This window comes from Euwallacea similis, chromosome 9 (genome assembly GCF_039881205.1).
Source record: "Euwallacea similis isolate ESF13 chromosome 9, ESF131.1, whole genome shotgun sequence".
Lineage (NCBI taxonomy): Eukaryota > Metazoa > Arthropoda > Insecta > Coleoptera > Curculionidae > Euwallacea > Euwallacea similis.
Genome location: NC_089617.1, coordinates 3,935,916 through 3,959,392, shown reverse-complemented (window position 1 = coordinate 3,959,392; position 23,477 = coordinate 3,935,916). Strand labels below are relative to the sequence as shown.

The 23,477-nt window shown below is 39.2% G+C and overlaps 1 protein-coding gene across 3 annotated transcripts; it reads left to right on the top strand.

Annotated features, from left to right (window-relative positions):
* Positions 1–3,484: 3,484 nt before the first annotated feature.
* peb (pebbled) lies at positions 3,485–23,214 on the top strand. Of its 3 annotated transcripts, none has more exons than XM_066393652.1 (4): positions 3,485–3,670; positions 13,690–13,767; positions 17,245–20,578; positions 20,817–23,214. In XM_066393652.1, exons 2-4 carry the CDS (start codon positions 13,701–13,703, stop codon positions 21,991–21,993), a joined length of 4,578 nt encoding a protein of 1,525 aa, XP_066249749.1. In that variant the 5' UTR covers positions 3,485–3,670; positions 13,690–13,700; the 3' UTR covers positions 21,994–23,214. The 3 variants fall into 3 exon arrangements, with proteins under 3 accessions (XP_066249749.1, XP_066249748.1, XP_066249750.1); XM_066393651.1 differs by having other exon boundaries at positions 13,687–13,767; XM_066393653.1 differs by lacking the exon at positions 13,690–13,767.
* Positions 23,215–23,477: the final 263 nt, after the last annotated feature.

The following is a 23,477-nucleotide window of genomic DNA, read 5'->3' as shown; positions in this document are numbered from 1 at the left end:
CCTGTTAAAAAAATAATTAGTAATTTAACAGCAATAAGTTCCTTATGGGAGGATTCAGGTAAGGCAAAGCGTCAGTTGTGCGTAGCTTGCTGCTAAAACTTCAAATTTTCGTAGCAGTTCAACTTTCATGTAGATAATTTAGAGAATAATATATTGTAGCACCTCTCTCTCAATCATTGTAGCCGTGAAGAACTATTCTAGACAATTATTTTCAATCTCCAAATTTTCTCTCAGGACAATTGCCGTTTAGCTTATAAAATAGGTCGGAAGATTAGAGAGTAAGCTAATAACTACTAGATACCAAATATCAATCTTCGAAGTGAAAGAAGGGGGCTGTTTATTGTCTCTAAATTTTCTGAACCGCAGCTTTCAAATTTAGAGCATTTTGGCTTACAAGTTATACCTCAGAGTTATAGAATGAAACAAATCTTATAAGTTGAACCTAAAATTAGAGAACATAAGCATTTTATTGGCTCAAAATATGCTCTATTGGGTCCTGGTATGAAGCTCAAGGGAACAACCAGGTGTTATTCTCTAAATCATCTAAGTCATCAATACTGCGAACCAATCGAGAACAGAAGATTAAGGCATCAGGACCTTCTTTGCAGGCAAATTCGAGAAGGAAATCAATTTGTAGCTGCCTGTTGTAATGGGCGAAGAGATGAGTATTGAGAGTTAAAGAATTACACTTGTTATTATCTCTAACTTGCATCAATAACCCAATAACCTCGTGAAAAATGCTCTATCAAGCCAAACTATGCAAATTAAAAGAATATGAATTTGATCGATATCGATTTATTGATTAATGTTGGTGGATTGATTGATTCATTTTCTTTTATTGATTGACACCTTGATCTCTGAATCTCTAATATTCCCTCTCATTTCTCGCTTTTGAGCAAGTTCGGTGCTTCAAACGTCAAGTGGGGTTTGCGTCTAAATTTTCTGAGACATTAGACTTAAGCATAGTAGCTCCAAACCATTCAACAAGCAAACCTATTGTGGAATTAAATTCGTAATATTGTCTAATTAGACTCGAAGGAGTAATTTCCAAATGCGTTCATCTACATGTAAAACAATTTCCTGCAAGAACAATTATTAGTAGTACCAAGTACTGGATATGCAAGGTGCACTTCCCATAAATTCTCGACAGGCCCCGCGTTTGTGTAACAAACATCTTGAAAGTAAAATTGTTTTCGAGACGTCATTACCAGCAGCCAATTATCTAAATTGTCGAATTAGTCTCGCAAGAGCCATTATGTTTTATCTTGGGCTCAAGTCACAATGCCAACATTTCATGTCTCTGGCCATTGTTACGTGATCGCGAAACTTCCTACAAATAGTCCCTCTATCAAACCTTCATTTACAAACGATTATAGTGGTAGAGGAACAAGAAAAACTCGGCTTCGACACAGCTAATAAACACGTCGTAAGGCCCTTTAGGACACAATAGGGACAAGGCAAAAATGGTCAACGGTCATTCGTGACGGTCAAAGATTGCTGACCTTGTCTATTTGTTTATTAAGGAGGCTTAACTTCCATGGTCGATTTGCCTGCTTGGGCTTGTGACCACCGGTCACACCGGAATAAGAATGATTTATTAGGAATACAAGGGCTACCTACTGGGTTCCCTAAAGGGATTTATCCATGTATTTTTACCCTACAGGTCGCTTTCTTTTCTTTATCTGCTCTTTGCCTGCTCACCTTGCTTGCTCGCCACGAATTACAACATTAACAGATTTTTAAAAAATTAGAGAAAATGCGAGAAAATTAAAGAATAATTTTCATTTTTCCATATTCTCTAATTCGTAACTTCCACATGGTGTTCATGGCATAATGGCTCAGAATGGAGAGCTGCGGCTCAGAAAATTTGCAAAGAAAGCTTAGTCATTTTAGTTTCATATTGAACCAGAGGCAGCACAGTTTGACCCAATAAAATAAGCTTTTTGCTTTAACATTTAGGTCTACTTTACATTCTAATGTTGCAAGGCAGTCACTCAGAAAATTAAGAGATAGTAACGAATCTGATTCTCTAATATTTCACGTTGGTATATCTGCTCGTTAGAGATGAGCTACAAAACAGATTCATGTCTTTCCCTAATTTTCTGGCAAAATTAGTGTTCATTGGGGATTCACAATTAGAAAGCGATGTCTCAGAAAATTTAGAGGGAAACACTAGTTGATAAAATATTTTACAGAAAAATACGTCAGTCCAATCGAGCTTAATACTCTAGCTCAATAGAAGATATTTTATTAGTAAAATAAGTTGTATTCTCTAATATTTGCATCTCATTTATATTCTAAATGGCTCTGAATTTGCCGCCTGTGACTCAGAAAATTAAAAAATAATAATAAATCTGATTCACTAAAATTAGAGTCTAATCAAATTTTCTGATCAAATTTAGCTCTTATTTTTAAGGTTCAGAATGAGAGAGTCCTGGTTTGGAACATTTACCGAGAAATACAAGTTTATTAGATATTTTAAAGAAAAATACACCTGTTCATTTAATCTTTATATCCTGAATCAGCAGAGCATATATTTTGAGTCAATAAAACACGTTTCATTTCTTAATTTTTGGGTTTAACTTTTAAATTAAAGGGTTCAGAATTCGTACAATGTGACAAAAAACCTTAAAGAAAATAACCAGTTTGAGAATCAAGTAGATGTCAAAGATGAACATCTAGCTGGCTACAATATTCTTGGACTTGTTAAATGACCTCAAGATACTGATTAATTGGTAGAAACTAGATGAAGAGAGAGAGCGAGAGAGGAAAAGAGAGAAGCTACGAAATGTTTCCTTTTTGAGAATAGAAAGATAATTTGGAAATGCTGAGTTGATAACGCTGAGAAAATTTAACAAAATTTGGGAATAAGTTATAAGGTGTGAGGAAACAAATTTAGAGTATATTTAAGAGCCAAGGGAGATTTATTGAAAAGTTCTAAGACTTCCCAATTAAATCTATTTTAATCGTAAAAATATTCTAAACGAAAATATGTTAAGAGCGCCTTTCGTGCGTGACAGACTAAACTGTCAACGTCACACTTGTCAGATTGTAACATATCTCACTCAGTAGCGTAGTGTTTAAGATTATGATTTTTCTTGTATCAAACAGGGGCTTGTTTTTCTTTCCCTGAAACTGGTACCTGTCGGTCAACCTAAAAGTCAACCGAAACCGAGAAACCCGTGCCGAAAAAAACCAGTCGATAAACAAACAAAAATCCTCCTATATCATCAACCTTATCCTATAAACAGCGGATAAGAAACTCGTTCGATTATCTATTACCCGAACCCGACCGCACCACTGCCCGAACCTGCTCTGTCTTTCTCCCACCCGCTCTCACCTTCGCTTCATCCTCGTCGCGCACCTGCATTCACCTGCCTCCCCCCACGATCTCCCCCGACCAATCACAGGAGAGAATCGCCTGGTTGACGTCTCGAGACTCGATCTCCCGAGCTGACTCTGTATACAGCGTGTCACTTCTTGCGAGAGAACTGAGACAGTCACTTGTTTTCCTGCGAGAGGTTTCATTGGGCCGATCGGAGATTGTCTTTTCTTTTGTTCAGTGACGTGTGACGCCCGCGACTTGATTTGTCGTTTGTGATTCGAGATTGTTTTTCTCGCCGATGTGCTCCGCGGAGAAGACTATGGATTATAGTTTTTGTGATTTAAGGTAGGTGATCGTTGTGGTTTAAGTTAAGACTGTCTTTGACAGAAAATGCTTTAATTGCATATGCCTTGCGCGCCTTGTGTGCTATTTTGATGTATAGCGCAGTAGCATCTCTATTCTCATATTAAAGAATTTGACTTAGGAAAGAGAGAAGACAAATTTAACTTTACAAGATGATGTTAGTTATCTCAAAAATGAGTAGAGGTGGGAAAAAAGAGAGATTGCTTATGACGGATGAAGCGCGCTCTTCTCTATTTTTTTCATCAATTTTCAACTCTATATATTTAAAGGGTAAATTCACAACAATTATTGTAACTTTTATCTCTAGTTGCAAAGGAAAATAAAAAGAATTATGTAAGCGTCGAATGTACTGTATAGATCTCGAAAATTGCTAAAGATAGAGTCGCCATAATCCGTTAATTGCATCAGGTACTCAATAGATCGTGCACCTCTCTATTATACTCTTTAATCTCATCTCTATTTTAAATGTCGATAGTTTGGGCAATAGAGGAATGCTACAGATTGAGATGGTCTTTGGTTTCGCCGGACATCTTGAAAATAGAAGTAAGAGAGATGTAATATTTTGGGTCGATCGATAAAACGCGGCTTTCTCGATATTTTCTCTAATCTCATAAAATGTCGCTAGATTCCTAGTAATAGAGGAATTTTTCTTAGCATATTAGATGAGAGTCCCATATCCGAAAATTAATACGTTGCATTTGTGACAGTGGGTGACTCATGTTCAGCTCTATTATATTTTTTAATCTAATCTTGTTGCAAAATAAATTTCTTCCAAGTATTTTCTCCAAATTCATGGTAATACAGTATCGCAAATAGAAATGGAGAAAGAATAGTAGTAATTTTCTTAGAGAATTCAATAAGCGACGCATCTCGAAAACTGCCACTCATAATATTAATTGAGAGTTCAAGATTGCTTCTATTATTTCTCGTTTTTTTCTGAGAGTTGAATGTTTTGAGATTTTTCAGCTTTTTGTCAAATACCTCGAAAATTAAACGAAAAAGAGATGTGGTATTAAAGTAGTCAATTAAGAGTGAGTGCCTTTCCATTAAGAGTGAAACTAAGATAACATTTAAGTTTCTTGTGTTATCAAACTCCTAAGTACCAAGCTTCGTCAAAATTCGATACTATTTCAAAAATTACTTAGAAAAAACAAAAATAAAAATACATACATTTTTAACACTCTGTAACTCGATAAGTAAGGCTTTGCGGACCCATGCTTATATGGGCTTTTTATCTTAAAAATACCCGAGGAATCGTCCTATTAAATATCGGACACTTATTAAAAAACACCCTGTATAATCCACACAAAAATCCTGATTTAATTCTTCAAATTTTACAGGATTATCTTTGAATATCTTAAAAACTGAACAAGATTGAGAATTCGAGTCTATAGGTGCGGCGATAAGTCTTCATTAGCTGTAAATCTCTCGTTCGCTTCACTATCCTACTCGATATATCCATAGGTTGCTTTAGAAAATCACGATTTTCTTTAGTAGTTTCGAAATCTCTAGAAGAGTTGTATAAATATTTCTAAAACTACCAGAAATGGAGATGCCACATTAACGTTTGTAAACGAGGAAAATTCCTACAGATGAATTATCACTAAACATCTCAAGAATTATAAAAAATAATGACTTTTTCTTTAATAAGTTCACCGAAAAGTTGTCTACATTATTATCCTTACCACCTCAGCTTTGTATTGTAGATAAATCATAAGAAAACCCAGACAAGATTCTTTGAGGTTTCCCATTATACATCACAGAAAGGGCTGGAGGTAGAGATGCTTCGTTTACGTTCTTGGAATATTTCTTATTTTCCCCTCACATCTTCCTTAATAATATGTCACAAACTGCTAAATATAGGTACTACGGGCGTGGTTTACCCTACACCAAACACAATATTAGCAAATGCGCTTCTAAGAACCCTAAGCACATTTCCGGCAAATCAACATCGCCAACCCCATTAATTCCACAAAAATATTTTCTCAACCCCATTTTCCGAATAATGAACCGTCAGGGACGAAGGGGGTGGACGTAAAGCAAACACCTTCGCGGGGCTTTGTGGCAAATCCAATCTACGTGATGAATGGGGGCTCTTTTGATGAGATGATGCCCCGTACAAACAGAGCGGTTGGTACAGATTGTTACCTATTGACTTTCGACACAAAGATACCGTAGGGGATGAAAGGGCAGACCATGCGAAAAAGAGCATCTGATCGGGGCCAATTACGGCGCCCTAACAATGAGATCGTTTCGGGCTCGATTAGGTATCCGGGAAATTGTCTGATTAATCCCCGTGACTTGACAAGTTATGTTCGTCTGATTTTATTCTATTTTACAACCCCTCTTCGTATAAAATAAAATCAAAATGTCATCTAAACTTCGATAATCGTCGATTTTATTCGTGATTATTATTCTAAAATTAGCGCCTCGCGAACCATGCCATAGAGTCGATGTTCACTTAATCTTAAGTGTATCTTCCGAGACAAAGTTCTAGAACATTCGAGTCGACTTGGATAATTCTAGAAGATTTGAGCAGCCCGGTCTACGAGATACCCTTCAATTCTCGTTAGTTCCGAGAACTTTTAAGTGTTGTTAAGCTTTAAGTATTATTACGCGAACACAAAATTCTAGAATTGGTCTGAAAACGCTTAACCTTGACTAGAAGTTACTTCACATGCAGTTTAGCCGGCTCTAAGTTGTCTTAGAGGAGACGATAGCCATTTTGCAAGTTTAGATTTTAACAGAATGATCGAGAACCTTCGAGAATGTTCCTGTTCAACGAAATACTATTTCCAATCGAATTTTTCCACGAAATTCTAATTTTCTCTCGTAGATTTAGAACATTCTACGGATCTCGAACTTTAGAACAAGACATACTATTCCAAAGGTCTGGGCAGAAAACCGGTTGGATACTACTGCAGAGGCACCAGCAATGAAATGCACTAAATGCTTGTAAAAACATCATTTTCTAGACCCTAAATTTTTCATATTTGGAAAACCTCTGTACAGAATGTCCCAAGCTTCGGGGTCAGCATAGAGATCTCGGAAACTGTAAGAGATACAGAGTCGAGCCAATGTTACGCGATTACCTCCTCAATCAATAGACGTTTTGAGATTAAGGAAGCTCCCAATTGTTCCTAAGATAAAGTCGTTTTTATTGTATTCTGTTGGAAAGATACAGGGTGTGAAAGAACTAAATAAAAAAATGTTTTAATTTTTAAGGTGCTATACCTCGGTAACGAAGCGTTTGCTGACTGTCGGCAAGCGCTGGCTGTCTCTCTTCATTTATTTGCTCACCCTCTAGATATAGCCGTACCAAATTTGAGGGACCAAACGTCCCATAAATAAATCGTAGTCTTATGATCATTTATTAACGATTTCATAATTGATCTGCGATTGAGATAAGCCATTTTCTTAGAATGTTTTTTTTTTCATAAATGATAAGTGCATCGCCGTAAATGTTTGCTTTGAGATTTGGACTAGAAGTGCGTACATAACGTAAAGTGTTTTCATCATCTCAATAATTTATATCGCATTAATTTCCCCGCCTTTAATTCTTATAAAACATTTGGAAAAATTTACAGATTCCAAGTCTGTTAACGCACCCCTCCAAAACCACCCTTAACCGCCCTAACGGATTGACTGACACCGGTGTTTACGTCCTAATTACCATGGTAACCGCCATCAACCCTCCGGGGGTGATGGTGAGTGATTGTTAGGTCGTTACCATCCATCTAGGCGTGTAAGTGCGAATTACCCAAATGATTATTGAGTAGGGGGAGTGGGACAGATAACAAAAATAAATTTGGGGATTTTTTGTTAAATATCAGGGAAATTGTTAATCAGGGAATTGTCAAAAAAAAAGATAAATAATCCTCACTATTATTATGTTTCGGCAGATTTAAAGTAAGACAGATTCAAAGTGATAAGGACCATCTTAAAAGGGGAATTCCCTGTATTAGAGTAACTCTTAAGCAAACACTTGTTGAAGGTTATATTCTGAGAATGGTTATGTGCAAATAGGACTGTGAAAGATCATGTACATTCTAGCAACGTTAGTCTGACAAAAGTAATAGCATTGCATTAACTGCTTACTAAATATAGGTGAGTGCAGAAGTATAAATAAAGGAGCTGAAGCTATGTTAAAATGATTTGAGTAATTTCTTAATGATCTCAGCATTTAAAATGCCAATTCCTGCATCTCGATCTAACTCGTTTATTATGTTTTAAATCAGCCTTGATATGTATTGTTAAAACCTTTAAGTAAGGGAGGGACTGTCTCAGAACTGGAAAGGCGTGATTTTGTTAGTCTCATTGTGAATGTTGTTTCTAGAGTGTTTTAAAATATAACATACTTTTTACTAGACCTTGGTGTAGCTCTTGTACTATACTTTAAATGAACCTTGACATGTCGCGGTAAAAACTTTTAAATAACGAAGCTACAAGCTCGGAACTGCAAGGGCCTTTACACGTGGTTTTTGCAGCGTTTCGTTTAGAACGTCGTCTCTCGAGTCTTTCAAAATTTAAAATAATTTTTACTAAACCTTCCTGTAGATTCTTTATTATACTTTAAATCTACCTTAACACGCCTTGGTGGAAACTTATAAATAAAGCCCCTAAAAGGGTTCCTTCAAATCTCAGTTTTAATTCGGTTTTTGGAGAGAGAGTCAGATTTAAGGCGGAATTTCTCATGTTCTTTCGCATTTAAAATAGTTTTCTTTACCTTTTCATGAAGCACATATTCTCGACTTTAAATCGTCTAAAATGTGGTTAGAAAAAAAATTTGTAAATAAAGTGCTACGGTTCAAAAAAAGTGGGTTTAAAATTTAAGTCTGAAGCTCTTTGAAAAAAAATTAAAAAAGGGGTGGAAAGTGGGGGATTTGCGGCTTAGTTTCTAATTTCTTTTTTTGGAATTTTGAATATTTTTGTTTATATTGTAGAGTAACTTTCAACTAGAGATGTTACAGCTTTTTTAACTGATTTTTCCTTAAGAAAGTTTCTAATCTAAATCTCGAATTTGCCAAAAAAAAAATATCTGCAATTTCCCCCAAAACTTCTAAAAGATTACTTTAACTCGGCATTATCTTAACTGACATCCTATCGCCTATCTAAAACAGTTTAACTTTAAGTTCGCCTTTCGGTTTGGAATCACCGACTTTGGTCGCAAATTTGAATATCGCATGTTAATGCTCATCCGGAATTCAGAAACGTTTCAATAATTAATCAGTTTGGTATGGCATTTTAATTAGGCATTTGACCACCGAATTCCAACTAAGGATCGCTTTCGATGTTTGTCGAAAGAGCGGAATCGAAGGTTAGTAAAGGGCATTATTATTTTGTCAAGAAAGTTGGTTTACAAGGTCGGAAGCCTTCCATAGATCAAACAGTCGTTGATTCTCGTTCTTTCCTGTAAAGGAAGTTTGCTAATCTCCTTTTCAGGGTCCCAGCTGCAGAACCCGAGTGTCAATAAGCCCAATCTATTTTTTTTTCTGGGAATCCCCACTAAACTTGAGCAGATAATCAAATTTGGAGAGCAATTAAGCCTGATGCATGGCATCTTAGTCAAGCGTATCTTATCGCGTGCAAGGGCAAATATTTACGCACACATCTCGTATTTACTCAATAAAAAAATGCCTGAATTTGGATTCTGGGACGGGGGGTTGCAGGAAGATTTTATTGATTTATAGTACCGTAAACACTGTTTATAACCAGGCTTTTTTAACGGATCTTATCGCGCACCTGACAAGGACACTCGAGGTGCTGCTGCAGGGCTGAACTCGTAGACCCCAAATCGGGGGAACAAAGACCCCAAAGTTCGATTGGCCGAGGCGCTGCATAGACGCCACTGAAGTGTCTGTATGTGATCTGTCACCATGGCGACCCAGGCACAAATCCTGCAGATCAATACTGCGGCAGGCTGGCAACATTGGGCGCCACTGCTGACGCCATCTTGGCTCCTGCTCTCAGGAGATGGGCCAGACCGGACGTGCCACTCCCACGTTCGGCCAGTGGCACCCACTCTCTTTTGTAAATAAATTTCGCCGTGTCGTTTTCATCGTGCAAAATAGAGGCGTTTTGCAGCAAAGAGTGGCAGGAAAAAGTAGGTCCTGTTAAACTCAATGCCTGAAATTAAAAATGCCGAAAATAGCAGTCTGACTAATTACAACACTTTATTGTGACACCAAAGTGCGTCACTGTCACTTCAAGTTGACAGTAACTTGTTACTTTAATCATCAGCCGTCTTTTAACAATCACTAAACCTTACTGGACACATCCAACAAACTGTTATGTTTTAGCTGTCACGTTATTGTCAAATTAGCCAATTAAATGTGCCAAAAGACGTGGTTTTGCTATAACGTGACCAATCACCACACTCCGTGCTGTCAAATCGGCTCATTTTAAGTTGATTTGTTTATGAGTTGTCCGGTTCCCCGATTGACAGACTTTAACCTGCCATTTAGTGGGCAATGATTGGCAGAAAACTAACAACTTGAACTTGTCATTAGCAGTAAACCACAACGGTGTCCAAACCATATCAAAACTAAAGTTGACAATGCTGCAAGTTTAATTTTTGCCACTAGCAGACGTCACGAAGATTCTCTCCATTTAAAAACTATTAAGAATTGGCAAATCACAGAAAGCCTTCTGTCAGAATCTAGCTCTGTCTCTTTCAACATTCAACAACAATACGTCATGAGTTTTCGTAAGCTATGCTCTGAGTAAATCCAAACTTTCCAAGCCGATCAGGAAGAATTCCTAAATTAAATCTTTATCTCAAGTAGAGAAATGCTTCAGAGTCATTCGATATTAAGCTTCAGACGTACTCAAATTTGAGATGCAGAATTATGTAAGTTTTCTGAGCTGCTCGGAAAATCTTAATTTTCATTATGAAACCTTCTGATCATGACCCGATAGATGCACATACCCGAATTTGTAACGCATCGTTGGTTTCAGAAGCAAACTCTTCTGAACAGCTTCTTCAGTTTTGCGTATTAAAAGTTGCCGAATTTCCCATATAAAAACACCTGTCCACGCCCCTGAAAATCCATAACCGACCCCTCCACCCCTTCGCCAGCTCAGGTGGAACGCTAACAGGATTTCTCCTGCAGGACAGCGCACGAAACTCGATATTCGCTTCCTTTCCCCTGAAAAGGGAGAATAATCTTATTTGAAGGGATCAAGCTCTGTTAGCATTACTTTGTTATTCATTTTTCCCTAAGAAGCTTTAATCATTGAAGATTCCAATTCAAATTTAATCCCAAACAAGAAGACCCGTATAGCAGCATAAAACGTAACAACCGGGGATTAACACCTGCCCCGTCTGGCGCGTGCTTCGACAGTTGGTAATCTCTTCTCAGGGGCCCCTTTTTTCATCTTTTTCCGAAGATAAAAGTCGTGTTTTTATAGCGAAGGGGACCGGTTTCGCCGCATTACATAAGGCGCGTGGACGTCAATCATCGTTATTAATTTAAGCTATTGTAGAATAAGGAAGTCGATTTGGCGTGCCCATCTCTACAAAGAGCTCGTTGAGATCTATTTATTCTTATGGATGTGAATTTGGAGCACTTAGAAGTGTTGGAGCGAGAGCGCCTTAGCCACGAAGTATATGTTAATATGTCTTCACCCCCTTTACAGAGAACTCGACAATTCCACTTTTCCCGCACGGAAGCGGAGAGAGAGAAACTAGATCTGTTGAAAGTACAGTAACCTAACCTCAAATAGGATATAGAAGTGTTTCCCATTTTCCTATATATGGGATTACTAGAGCTGTGGCAACTAGGGCGATTAACTAAGTTATCGATTAGTACGTTTTACACACCCTGATAGCGGTATCATCCTCATAGCTCAAAGCTTTCTCATATGTTCCACAACCTCGTTATTTGATGTTAAATCAAGGTGAAAAAATCGTCCTAGATCCATATTCCTCGGGCATGAATCTCTGCTATTATACCTAATGTTTCTTGTTTCGTGCTACCTTGTTATTATATAAACAATCCGTCGGTTTAGTATATAAGTATGTACATACGAAAACGGAGGTGAATTGTTGTGTTATCTACGCTTTCTTGGTTCGGAGATGAAAACGCTGGTGCTGTTCATTAGACCGAAAACATGCTCGTTTAGAAAATATGGCTTTTGTTTCGCTGAAAGGTAATTGATTTTACCAAGACATGCGAGAAATACTCAAGAGCCAGTTTAGATCGATGCATGTGAAACTTTTTCATTATTTGCTTTCTGTTGCATCCCTGGAGATTGGTACAAAATATGTGAACATACTTTAAACAGCGGCGCCATCTGCGGGTTGTCATTTACGCCGTTTCTCTCAACATGTCGATTTGGACGTAAGATCTTGACAAGTTAGACGTTGACATAGTAAGCTTAACTTTCTTCTCACATCTCGGAAAGTTAGATGTTGACATGGAAGACAAATCTAAACAGACTTAATCTCCTTTTTATATCTCAGGAAACATAAGTTTGTCTGAAGCTTAAATTAGGCTAAAAAACAGCTTTCTGAACCAACGAAAAAAGAATTTTTGAACCAGTTTCCTTAATTTCACATAATTAAATTTACTATATCTCAGAAGTTTAAGTTAAGCTCAAACAATAAAGTTCTCTGAACTTGGAAGAATTAAAATCTGAGACTCTCCCGATAGCTTTCTATGTCAATTTAGATTTAAAATACGAAGATTTCGAACAAACAAAAACAAGCTTTCTGAGCCGGAGAGAAACAAGAACTTCTGATCCAGTCTCGGCAGTTTAATGTAGGTTGATCAAACTAAAAAAACAAACCCTTCTGAGCCTGAAAGAGAAATCTGAACAAATGCTTTGAAGATCTTGTAGGGAAAATACTTAGGTTTAATTAAAGGACAATAAGCAGCGATGCTTATGAAGCATGCAGTGGTCGTGGAATTTTTTCCTGGGAAAAATTAGTTTTAACGTTTGACGAGTATGAATCTTTGAAGTGGTCAAGTATCTCGAATTCGTGGGATAAAATCATTAAGTTTTAGAAAGTAAAAGTCACTGATTTTGAGTTAAAATTACTGTAACTGATGTTAAGTTTAAGCCCTTCCTGGTCCGAAATCAACGACTATCCTCCACGACCAAGGAGCTCATTACCCCGACCATTAGCCAGATGAATGTTACAGTTGATGTAATACGGTAACGAAGTAAATACCCGCCTGCAGTAGATTTAAATAAAATTGTCTGTCAGATAGAGATAGAGGGCATATGTTGGCTTCACCTGCCCCGGCCAAACACCTGCTTTGGCGTGTGCAACGGTTGTTGTAATATCTGGACCCCTTTTGTGGTTTTCGAGATAAAAACGGGCTAAAAAGGGGGCCTTCGGCCTTTGGGGTTTGAACTTTGATAATAACTGGTTTCGCTGTAAATTGAGAAGAGAGAGAGAGTTTTTTTTACTGAGAAGCAGGAATTGAATTGAAGAAAGGAAGAGATAAGGCAGGGAAACAATGGCCCTGCCTGTAGACATAAATACAAATAAAAAGAGCGAACACAGATCTTCCATTTAAACGACATTACTGTTTATATTTTCGCGGCAAGTAATTCGAGATTTATCTTGTAAACACCGGCCATACCTTGGACGATGCACGTCTGACCATGGACGGACGTTTGTTTTCCATATCAAATTGCCTCTAATCGATACATTACACGTGCATTGCGCAATTAGACATGGTGGACATCCCAATTTTACTCCCCGTCTTGGATAGATTATAGGTTTTTATGTCGAAATGTGTTACAATGTAATGCTAATTACCCGCACTTAATAAATAGGTGTTGTTTTTCAATGCAGAGACAAAATCTAAAGCATCATCAATACGCGGTTTCCTCTGTCGCAATAAGCAAACGCAACGTTTACCAGCGAATCACTTTTCTGCGAACACAATATCGATCAGCATATTGTGAAGCTTATAATAATAATATTACACTCTAAAATAGTAAATTATTCATACGATATTAACGAGATTGTTTTTTGGTTTTAGTAGATAAAGCAGCCATGCAAGGGGTGGTTTTCACCATGCCAGAGAATCCTCAACAAGGCTCGCCTCCTCCCAACACCATAGGTACGTAAACCTCGCATCAAAAAGCTTCTAGAAACATCTGGAACTGTGTAATAATAATGGGAAGTAGTTTTCTTGACCAAAATGCGAAGGAATGGCAGTCGGCCAAAAACCTTCTAGGGCACATTAATATCATCATTACCGACAGAATTATTACGAAGTTATGTTCTTGAAATAATCGCGAATATCAAACATCAAAATCTAATTTTATTCCAAAAAAGAGGGGAGGGGAGTGAAGAAGTCGGGTTTTATCAGGAAAGAAAAATAACCACTTCAAGGTATGAAAAGCCTTCCTCGCCACTGAATTTTAGAATGAACATTCATTTACATGTCGTGTATAACCATTGAAATTTGCAGCTTGATTGGTCAAGGAACAGTGACATAAGAGGGTTACATTTCGTGGAACGGGACATTACTGTTTGTAGTCACGAAAAAAGGGGAAAAATTTGATATTGCTCTTAAAAAAAACAACAGCGAATTTTATAGTGAAGAATTGTTTATATGTTGCCCATAAAAACTAAAATTTTCAACTTGATTGGTTAAAAAACAGTGGCGTAGAAGATTCGCATTTAATGAGGCTAGAAAACACACTACAGAGTCACTAAAAGAAGGGTAAATTTTGAAGCCAATCTTTAACCAAAATTAGAACTTGAGGAGCTTTCGGCATTTTCCTTCCCTGCTTTTCTACGGACATCCTTCTAATTTGAAATTGTATAAAAAGATTTTGTGGACAATAAGACGAATGCGCGCAATTCGTTAACAGTGGCCTTATAAACATTTCTGAACAAAGTGGTGAAGGCAAATGAATCCCAAATAGTTATGAGCTTTTCAGCTATCTAATGTTATTATATATATTGACGTGGTATTGGAGATCCCTAAGAGAAATTAATTCCACCCGCGTCCTCATGATTCCCCCGAACTTGCCATAAAGCAATAATTTTCCGGTAAAGGCAATGGTACAAAATAATCGGAAACAATGTATCGACCCATTGAGACCCGTATTCGTAGAAATCTCTCTCGATTTGTAATTGGTAACACGGATGGGCCGCACTCCGGATAAAGCAACGCCACGGATTTTCGATGTACCTGACTTGAAACCGACATCGGCAAATAAAAAGTTTCTTTGTCGCCATACGGTATTGGTAAACAGATGACAAACGCTCGTTGACTTGACCCAATTCATCAAGCCGCTTATTGTTTTTAGAGGTCTTGTGTAATTTTTTTATTTGGAAAATTACTCGTCTACGTGAGCCCCCTTTTAAAACCGCACTGATAGCTATCTTCTTCCAAGGTCTAAGAGTTAAGGCTAACATTGCGCATGACTAAATCACTGGCGCCATCTTTGAGGCTCACGGCTCAACATTCGGCGACACCCAAGAGATGGCGCTAGGGCCAGAAGTATGAAGAGAAGCCTTCAACGAATTCTTTCACACCTAAGAAAACACCACATGCATAAACACACACAAGTTGGTTTTCCGAACGGAACGGAAAGCCCCAGACTGATTAAAATGGACCACAATGAGATACGTCATGCTTGAGAAACCACATACAGGTTTAGCTTCCTCCCAGATAAGGCCGATGATGTTGTGCTCCCTGCCTTTTCAGATTGTTTTAATCTTGGGGAGATAAGCGACGTGTTTTTGCCCGTTGAGGTACCAGAAATCAGTCGGATATGACGGGAAAGGTCAACAGTCTTACTGAAAATACGGAGAAGTCGATGGGCCGATTGTTTGCTCAGGTCGTTCTTCTTAAGAGATAATTATTGCCTATTTGTACATTAATTTAAGAAAGTTTTCTCACTGTTTGGAAACTCGAAACGCACTAAAGCAAATCTTTGCCACATCTTGGTAATCAAAAACTGTCACAGTAGTTGAAAGCAAAGAGAGCGATGCGACATCGATATCTATTCACCATCTCTATGTAGCTCTCAATTGGTCCCATTTTCCCGAACTGGTGAACATTGAACCTTGTTTAAACCTGTTGTTAGTAACGACAATAGGTGATCGCATCTTCAGAGAAAGAAAAACTGTCTGTACCAAAATAAACTATTTCAAGGACGTTTGTGCTTTTGCGATTGTGATACATATGATGATAGTAGATGTATTGATACTTTATAGAAACTCGAAAATCAATAAAGTGGCAATAGAAGGTTTCCATTTCTAACATGAACTATTATAGCAATTAGAGCTTGAGCGACATTCACGCTATCGATAATCGGTCATCATCTCTAGGTCTAGATCAATAATCGCGATTTTCGCGCAAAGGTGAAATTGATATATTGCTACCATCTCTAGGTGACTAATTTTGTCCTATTTATTTGAAACAGATTTTTCAAAGACAAAATATGACACGCAATCATAAAGCCCTTAAAATTATAACCATCACTAGATAAATATCTTTCTCCATTTGTCTATTAGCAAATTTCAATTTTCGATAATTACTGTAATCGCTTTTTCAGACCATCGTTGTCGATGCTGGAAACCAACACTTGATTGTATTAGAATTTTCACGAAGAAAAATGGAACACAACATGTGACCCAACCTTGATAAAAATCATCCTCATAAAAGATCTGGAAGTCGACACACTCTAATCTTCTCTAGATAAATAGATTTTTTTCTATTTTTCTGATAGGATCTTTCGGTTTTTTAAACCACTCCTAGAGCAGACACAACAAAAGCTGTAGCTGTGTATCGATATTGGTTGTTATAGATACTTGCGTGTATGGTGTATCACTAATGATCCTCTAAAAGAATGTTTGTTTCGTATCGAGTTTTCCAAAAAGAGTACCCAACACATGTATATTAATTTCGATTTTCTTGGGTATTTAAGTATTTAAAAATCGATACATTATGACCATCTCTAGACAATAAATATTTTTCCCATCTGCCCTCCGGGCAGTATCGGTTTTAATCTTAGAGAAATTAAGAAGGAAGCTTTCCATCCATAATGCCTTTTATCGATTCTTTGGGGCGTAATTATGAATCCTTAAAATATCGTGTTTGTATTAACCTGAAGTAGCGTAGCAAAATTAGCTCCCCGAGAAGCGTTGGGAAATCGAATCATTGCAATCGAATTACACAACTAATTGTTTCTCATTTGCCCGTTTCGGATCGCTCTTAGAGCAATTAAAACTAGTTACATCTCTCTGATAATAGCAACCGTAACGCATTGTTGAGAGCATCGTTATCAATTCCCAAACGCAACAATTTTAGAGATCTTAAAAATGTTTAATCAACTTAATTAATCAACATCATGAATAATTCTATTAATCCATTAGTAAGCTTTTGTTACTGCTATCAGTACAAACCACAGATTAATCGATATTTATGGAAAAAAAACTGGACTAAAGTTGAATAATCTTTGCTCAGCCAGGTGATACGGTGATGAATCTGGGATTGTCTTTAAGTAAACTAATCGGTGATAAACTGATGTCCCCTTGTTGCCAAGTGCGCTATCTTAATTTAGCTCCTTCATTGCAGTTACCAACATGGAAGAATCCCTCGACAGTAACCCGATAGCAGCGACGAAGGACCAAATCAGCAATAGAAGCGACTCGGGTATCTTCTCAGCAACAGCCAACAGCTCTCTGGAGCACGAGAGTGACAATCGCAGCGACTGCAGCTCTCCCGAACGCAAATACGTTTGCTCCATCTGCAACAAAATGTTGTCCTCCCAACACAACTTCACCCTGCACATCCGTTCGCACCACAACGAAAATGAAGATCAGAACATCAACGACAATAAAGGGTTCACTTGCAAGATCTGCCGCAAAGTCTTGAGCTCCAGCTCCAGTCTGGATCGCCACGTACTGGTCCATACTGGAGAGAGACCATTCCAGTGCAAATATTGCAGAGACACCTTCACGACGAATGGAAATATGCATCGACATATGCGCACCCACTCAAACAAAGGAGAGAACTATGAGTCTGATGGGAGTACTGATAGTGGTAGTGCTAAAAGCATTGAATTCAATAACAACAAGGTTGACTCAAAGCTGCCCAACAAGAGGAAGCATGAGGATGATGTCCAAGAGGGCAACAAGAGGCCTGCTACTGAAAATAGGTTCAAGTGCCCGGTGTGTGAGAGATCTGACTTCAATTCCATTGAGATCTTGCGTGGACACCTTGAAGACAACCATCCAGAGCACCCGGCCAAGTGCAACTTGTGCAACCAAGTCTTCCTCAACAACAAGCTGCTAGTTGCTCACAAAGAGAGCCATCACAATGCTCCTGCAAAGCAGTCGCTCACGGGCTTTGAAGATCTCACTTTCATGGAGTTCTCCAGCAAGAAATTCCCGTTTATCGCCAGAAGCGAATGCGAGAGGAATTTGCATAAACCTGCAGGTGACCTGAAGTTCCAGTGTCGCAGATGCTCCACGGCTTTCCCTTGCTCAAACTCCCTGGAAATACATGAGAAACCTTGTCTCGAGAGCCCGGCTTTTACTCCGAGCCTTCTTAAAGGGAATGGAATTTCTGAAGACGAGATCAGGAGGGCTGAGTTCTTCTCTCGATTGAATCTTCAGGACAACTCCCCGGAGAAGAAACTTCCAATGCCGATGCCTCCCTTTAAGCTCAAGGAGCAGCTGTCCAAAGTCCTGGACACTAGAGACTTGGCAGATATTCCCTCGATTTTATCAAATATTCAGTTTCCGAAAAACCAAGAATTGAGATTAGCACCACCAAAACCTTTAAGTGAAGCTGAACATTCGCTGAAGCAGCAGCAGCAACATGAAAATGAGGAAGAATCTCAGGACTCCTTCGCGATAGAGTTTAGGAAAATGAAACTTCGCGGAGAGTTTCCTTGTCGGCTCTGCACTGCGGTATTTCCCAACTTGCGGGCCCTCAAGGGGCATAATAGAGCGCACCTCAGCGGCAATACCAATGGCACGTACTATTGCAATATGTGCCCTCACTCCTCAATCGATAAAGCCGCCCTCATCCGCCATATGAGGACCCACAATGGGGATCGGCCGTATGAATGTTCGCTGTGCAACTACGCCTTCACCACCAAGGCGAACTGCGAGAGACACTTAAGGAACCGTCACTCCAAAATCACCAGAGAGGATGTGAAGAAATCCATCATTTACCATCCCTCTGAGGATCCTACTAATGACGAACTCAATAAACTGACTATGAGGGATGATGGGAAGAAGCACAGCTTCAGCTCCTCTGGAGAATCCAAGCAAGATTACAGCCCTGAGAAGGTGCATTGCTCAACACCAAAAATAACTCCGAAGTTGAATTTGCGCGAAACTGAAGTCACCTTCCCTCCTCCAGCTTTAGTCCCCGATTTGAAGCCCTCGAAATTGTTCCCAAACTTAGACTTTTTGCATCATAGCGAGAAAATGAAGGGTTTGAATGAGCACAACAGATTCCTCACTCCTCCTTTTTTCCCGCATCAGCAATTCAAACTCCAACATCCTACAGAAGCACAGAGTAAAATCCACGTAAAGCCGTTCGACGAGCTGAAGGATAACAATAGCTCCTTCGGGCAGTCCGATGATGAATATTACGAGGAAGAAGAAGAAGAGGATCCTCCAATGGAAGAAGCTTTGGATTTGAGCAAGAAAAAGATGGATGAGGATCTTAAGAGATTTGAAGAGCCTCAGGACCTGTCTAAAAAGTCCCGAAGTGCTAGTCCAGTGCCGGAGCAGCCTACTATGAATGAAATGTTGGCTCATGAATTGCTGAAAACGCCTGCTAAACTCGATCATGCAGCCGCATTGTATGCAACTCAGCTGGCGCAGCTCTACAGAAACGGTTTTCCTGGATGGCCGGGTTTCCCTGTGAACCCCCTCCTTTTCCAGGCTTTACCCGCCCTGCAGCACACCCCCCAAGACCTGAAAGAGAGGATGCAGAGAATGTGTGGAGGCTCCATGATTAGCGAAGAGTTCTCGAATTACATGATACCTCATCCCCCTTTAACTCAACAGCAGTACCAGCCCATGGATACTCCTTCTGCCTTCAAAATCAACCCCGAGACAAGCCCTCCTCCGAGAGAATTCACCCCATTACAACCGAAATCAGTAAAAGAGTCTGAGGATCCCAAACCTCTGACCGTGCACTGCGAGTTCAATGGAGAAACAAAAATGCAGTCCCACAGTCCGATGAACCAGTTCAAAGCAGATCTTATGCAGTCACCTAACTCAGTCAAAATGGTGATTAAAAATGGGGTGTTGATGCCGAAGCAGAAACAGCGTAGGTATAGGACTGAAAGACCCTTCACCTGCGAGCATTGCTCAGCAAAGTTCACCCTCAGATCTAATATGGAGCGTCACATCAAGCAGCAGCACCCTCAATTCTGGTCTCAGAGGCAACGAGGAGCTCTAAGCCAACCTGGACGTAAACCTCAAGGCCTCTTAATGAAACCCAATTACTGTGATGGCCCTTATGATATTCCAAAATTTAACTACGAAGAAACTAAAGGACACATGAATATGAACGAGAAACTCAGAATCGCGTTGCTGTCGCAGCTGTCGAGACCGAACCACTTTAATCGGGAGATTAAAAGAGAGGACGATGAAGATTGTGCCTTGGTAATTGATGAGAATGAAAAGTGTGAAGAGGTAAATGCAGAGGATGACGGTGAGGAAGAATACCAGCAAAAAGATTTTGTGCGTACTGCCAAGAGTGAGGAGGATTTAGTACCGGTCTCGAGATTGTTGGTGAATGCTTCACAACAGCAGTTCAAGGAATTCTTCAAGAGGGACGGAGAGGAGGCGGAAGTGGGTATGGTCAGTGAGGAGGACGAGGAGGGGCTGGTGGCCAGTGGCAGTACTAGCGAGGGAAATATCTCTGGAACAGATGAAAATAGGTAAGATTTTATATTTTCAAGCGTGGATGCATTGATAGCTCTATCATAAAACATTTAGAGTAGTTAGTTCGGGTTATTCTGTCATTTAAAATCAGGCTAACGTGAAACTGATAATGCAGTGATCTAATCAGAAATTACACTCCTAATATGGGTGCGTCAGATCATTATATATTTTCATCGCTTACCTTCTTGTCTTCTCATGTTGCACAATCTCTCACCGTCTTCTCGTTTATTTCAGATCCGAATCCGAAGCCATCAACAGCTCCTCGACTCCGGTGAAAAAGAAGTCGGCCTACTCCCTGGCCCCGAACCGCGTGAGCTGTCCTTACTGCAGCCGCAAGTTCCCATGGACCTCCTCCCTTCGCCGGCACATTCTAACCCACACCGGTCAGAAACCATTCAAATGCAGCCACTGCCCTTTACTCTTCACCACCAAATCCAACTGCGACCGCCATTTGCTGCGGAAACACGGCAGCGCCGCCACCACGATCGTAACAGGAGAAGCCGCCGCCAACAACAACATGAACTACTTGATGAGGAACGTCCCGGAAAGACCTTTCAAGTGCTCAACATGCCCCAGCAGCACTTTCTCCACTTACTCCAACTTGAAGAAGCACATGAGCTGCAAGCACGCCACCAACGCTCAAGGGGATGACATTAAAGCTCAAGGGTACGAGGCTGGGAGCTCTGAAGACGAGAAAGTGAACCAGCCGGATACGAAGAATGACTGGGAGAGTCAGATTGCTTATAGTAAGTTTGCGACTGTCGCTAATCCTTTGGAAGGGCAGCAAAACCAAGGTGTGGCCAACTCGGATTTGCCCTTCAAGTGTCATTTGTGCGAGAGCTCGTTTGCGGAACGAACTCAAGCTCTGGAACACATCAGAGATAAACATGCATCGGAGTATGATTTGTTGATGTCCAAGAATGCCTTTGACGCCAATGCTACTACTCCGGACGAGGCTTCGCATCACGACGAGGAGGACAGCGATATCCGGGGCAAATTCCCGGATTATTCCAATCGCAAGGTGATTTGCGCTTGGTGCATGCGCCGCTTCTGGTCGGCCGAAGACCTGCGCAGGCACATGCGCACTCATACCGGCGAGCGCCCTTTTAGTTGTGACATCTGCCGTAGACGGTTTACTCTGAAACACAGTATGCTGCGACACAGGAAGAAACACGCCCTGACTAATTTTGAGCATAGCGATGAGGACGGCAATTGCGGGGGAAATGGGGAAGAAAAACACGTCGAACGCGCATCTGCGGATGAAAGTGATGCTCAGGATGGTGGGGGAGATTTGATCAGCAACCTCCTTGGATTGGGCGATCGGTCTATTGTGGACAAGGCCCTGGAGGCCCCTGCGGGCGACGTGGCCAAGTTGCTTGGGGTGCGCAACGGGGCTAACAGCAAGGAATGAAGTGTTAAGAATGTTAAGTTAATGGTGCGTTTTAGTTAATATTGTAAAATTCTCTAGTCAGGTCATTCCAACGAATATTTTGCAAATAAGTCTTTAAGTGGGTGAGTAGAAGCTAGTTTTCGCTAGGTTAGGAAACTTTTAGAGTTTAATTATTTATAGTTTCTTGTACATACCATTGAGAAATGATACGGTCTAGGTATACCAAAAAAATCTTTAACAGGCTCTCATGCGCGTCTCTGACGGTGTGTTAGCTGATGTACCATACTGTTTGCCTTATATAACTTTATAGTATCTTAAAGCGATGCCTTACAGCCTTCTAAAGCTATCTTTGACATATCAGAAGCAATAAAGTATTTATTTAATAGTTTTATTAGTGTCTCTAGAGGAAGTTGTTGTGTAGGGGAGTGTACATTTATAAAGGATTATCGGTCAGTTTTTGTACTATATCTTAATGACTCTTTTATAGTTGCTATATAGGATTAGTGAGTGAAACCAAAAGTTAGTTGTTTAGGGATCCCGCAAAACAAAATCAAAAAAGTTATTACTATATGAAACGTGTATTTTGTTGAAATTTTTTATATTTTTTTATTTACAATAATTCTTTCTATCTTTGTTAACTAAAAATAATTTCGCTGTTTCTATTTATATAACAATTCCTAGGATTAAGTACAAGTGGTTTTTACAATATACGCTTCAAGCAAACGAAACTTATTATAGGCTTTAAAGCTGTTTAAAACTAATCGTCTATTTCATAGGATTAATTAAATTTGTAAGGTAAATAGGTAGACTGCCACACCCATTTTTGTTCCCTTCGCACGTTTACTCAAACAATTTGTATTGGATTTTTCACATGTTCACACCGCGTGTCTTATAAAAGCTTCTGGTGTAAATCTTCCCGCCCCCTAAAGGAGGTCGAGGCCGAGATTTAACCATAAGAATGCTACAAATTTAGCTATTCATAAACAATGAGTGATTATATTACTATATTATTATATAACTTAAAGAATTAGTTTTTAAGACATTTTAGGCTTAAAAGTATTACTCTGTAATAGTTCGCGACTTCTCTGTTGAATGTATGCCATATTTAGGAAGTTATTGGTAAAGAAAAGTAGTCAGGATTCATGTTTTTTTTCGTCAAGACGCATCGTGATGTGTTTTCTCAGCGGTTGTTTATTTCTTATTTGGATAGTAATGAATAAATAAATGAATATTTAGACTTAATTTTTGTGTTTTATTTGCGTTACAGACTCAGTATTTTATCATTTTTAGTTGAGTAATTTTTGAAAACGCCCAAGTCAAAAGGAAATTAATGTCTTTTTGGATTTGGAATTTTAAGATTCATTAACTTTAAGTTTGTTTTGCAATCATTTATAACACTTCCAATTCAGAAGGGAACTAAAGGAACCATTTAAAAGTATTGTGTGCATGGTGCAAATCAGGGATTTAAAAATAATGAGCATTAAATAAACTGATAGAGCAGGATT

Coding starts and splice junctions, on each gene's coding strand:
- peb (XM_066393652.1), top strand. CDS start 13,701: ATGCAAGGGGTGGTTTTCACCATGCCAGAGAATCCTCAACAAGGCTCG. Junction 13,768..17,244: donor GCCTCCTCCCAACACCATAG/GTACGTAAACCT, acceptor CCTTCATTGCAG/TTACCAACATGGAAGAATCC. Junction 20,579..20,816: donor TCTGGAACAGATGAAAATAG/GTAAGATTTTAT, acceptor CGTTTATTTCAG/ATCCGAATCCGAAGCCATCA.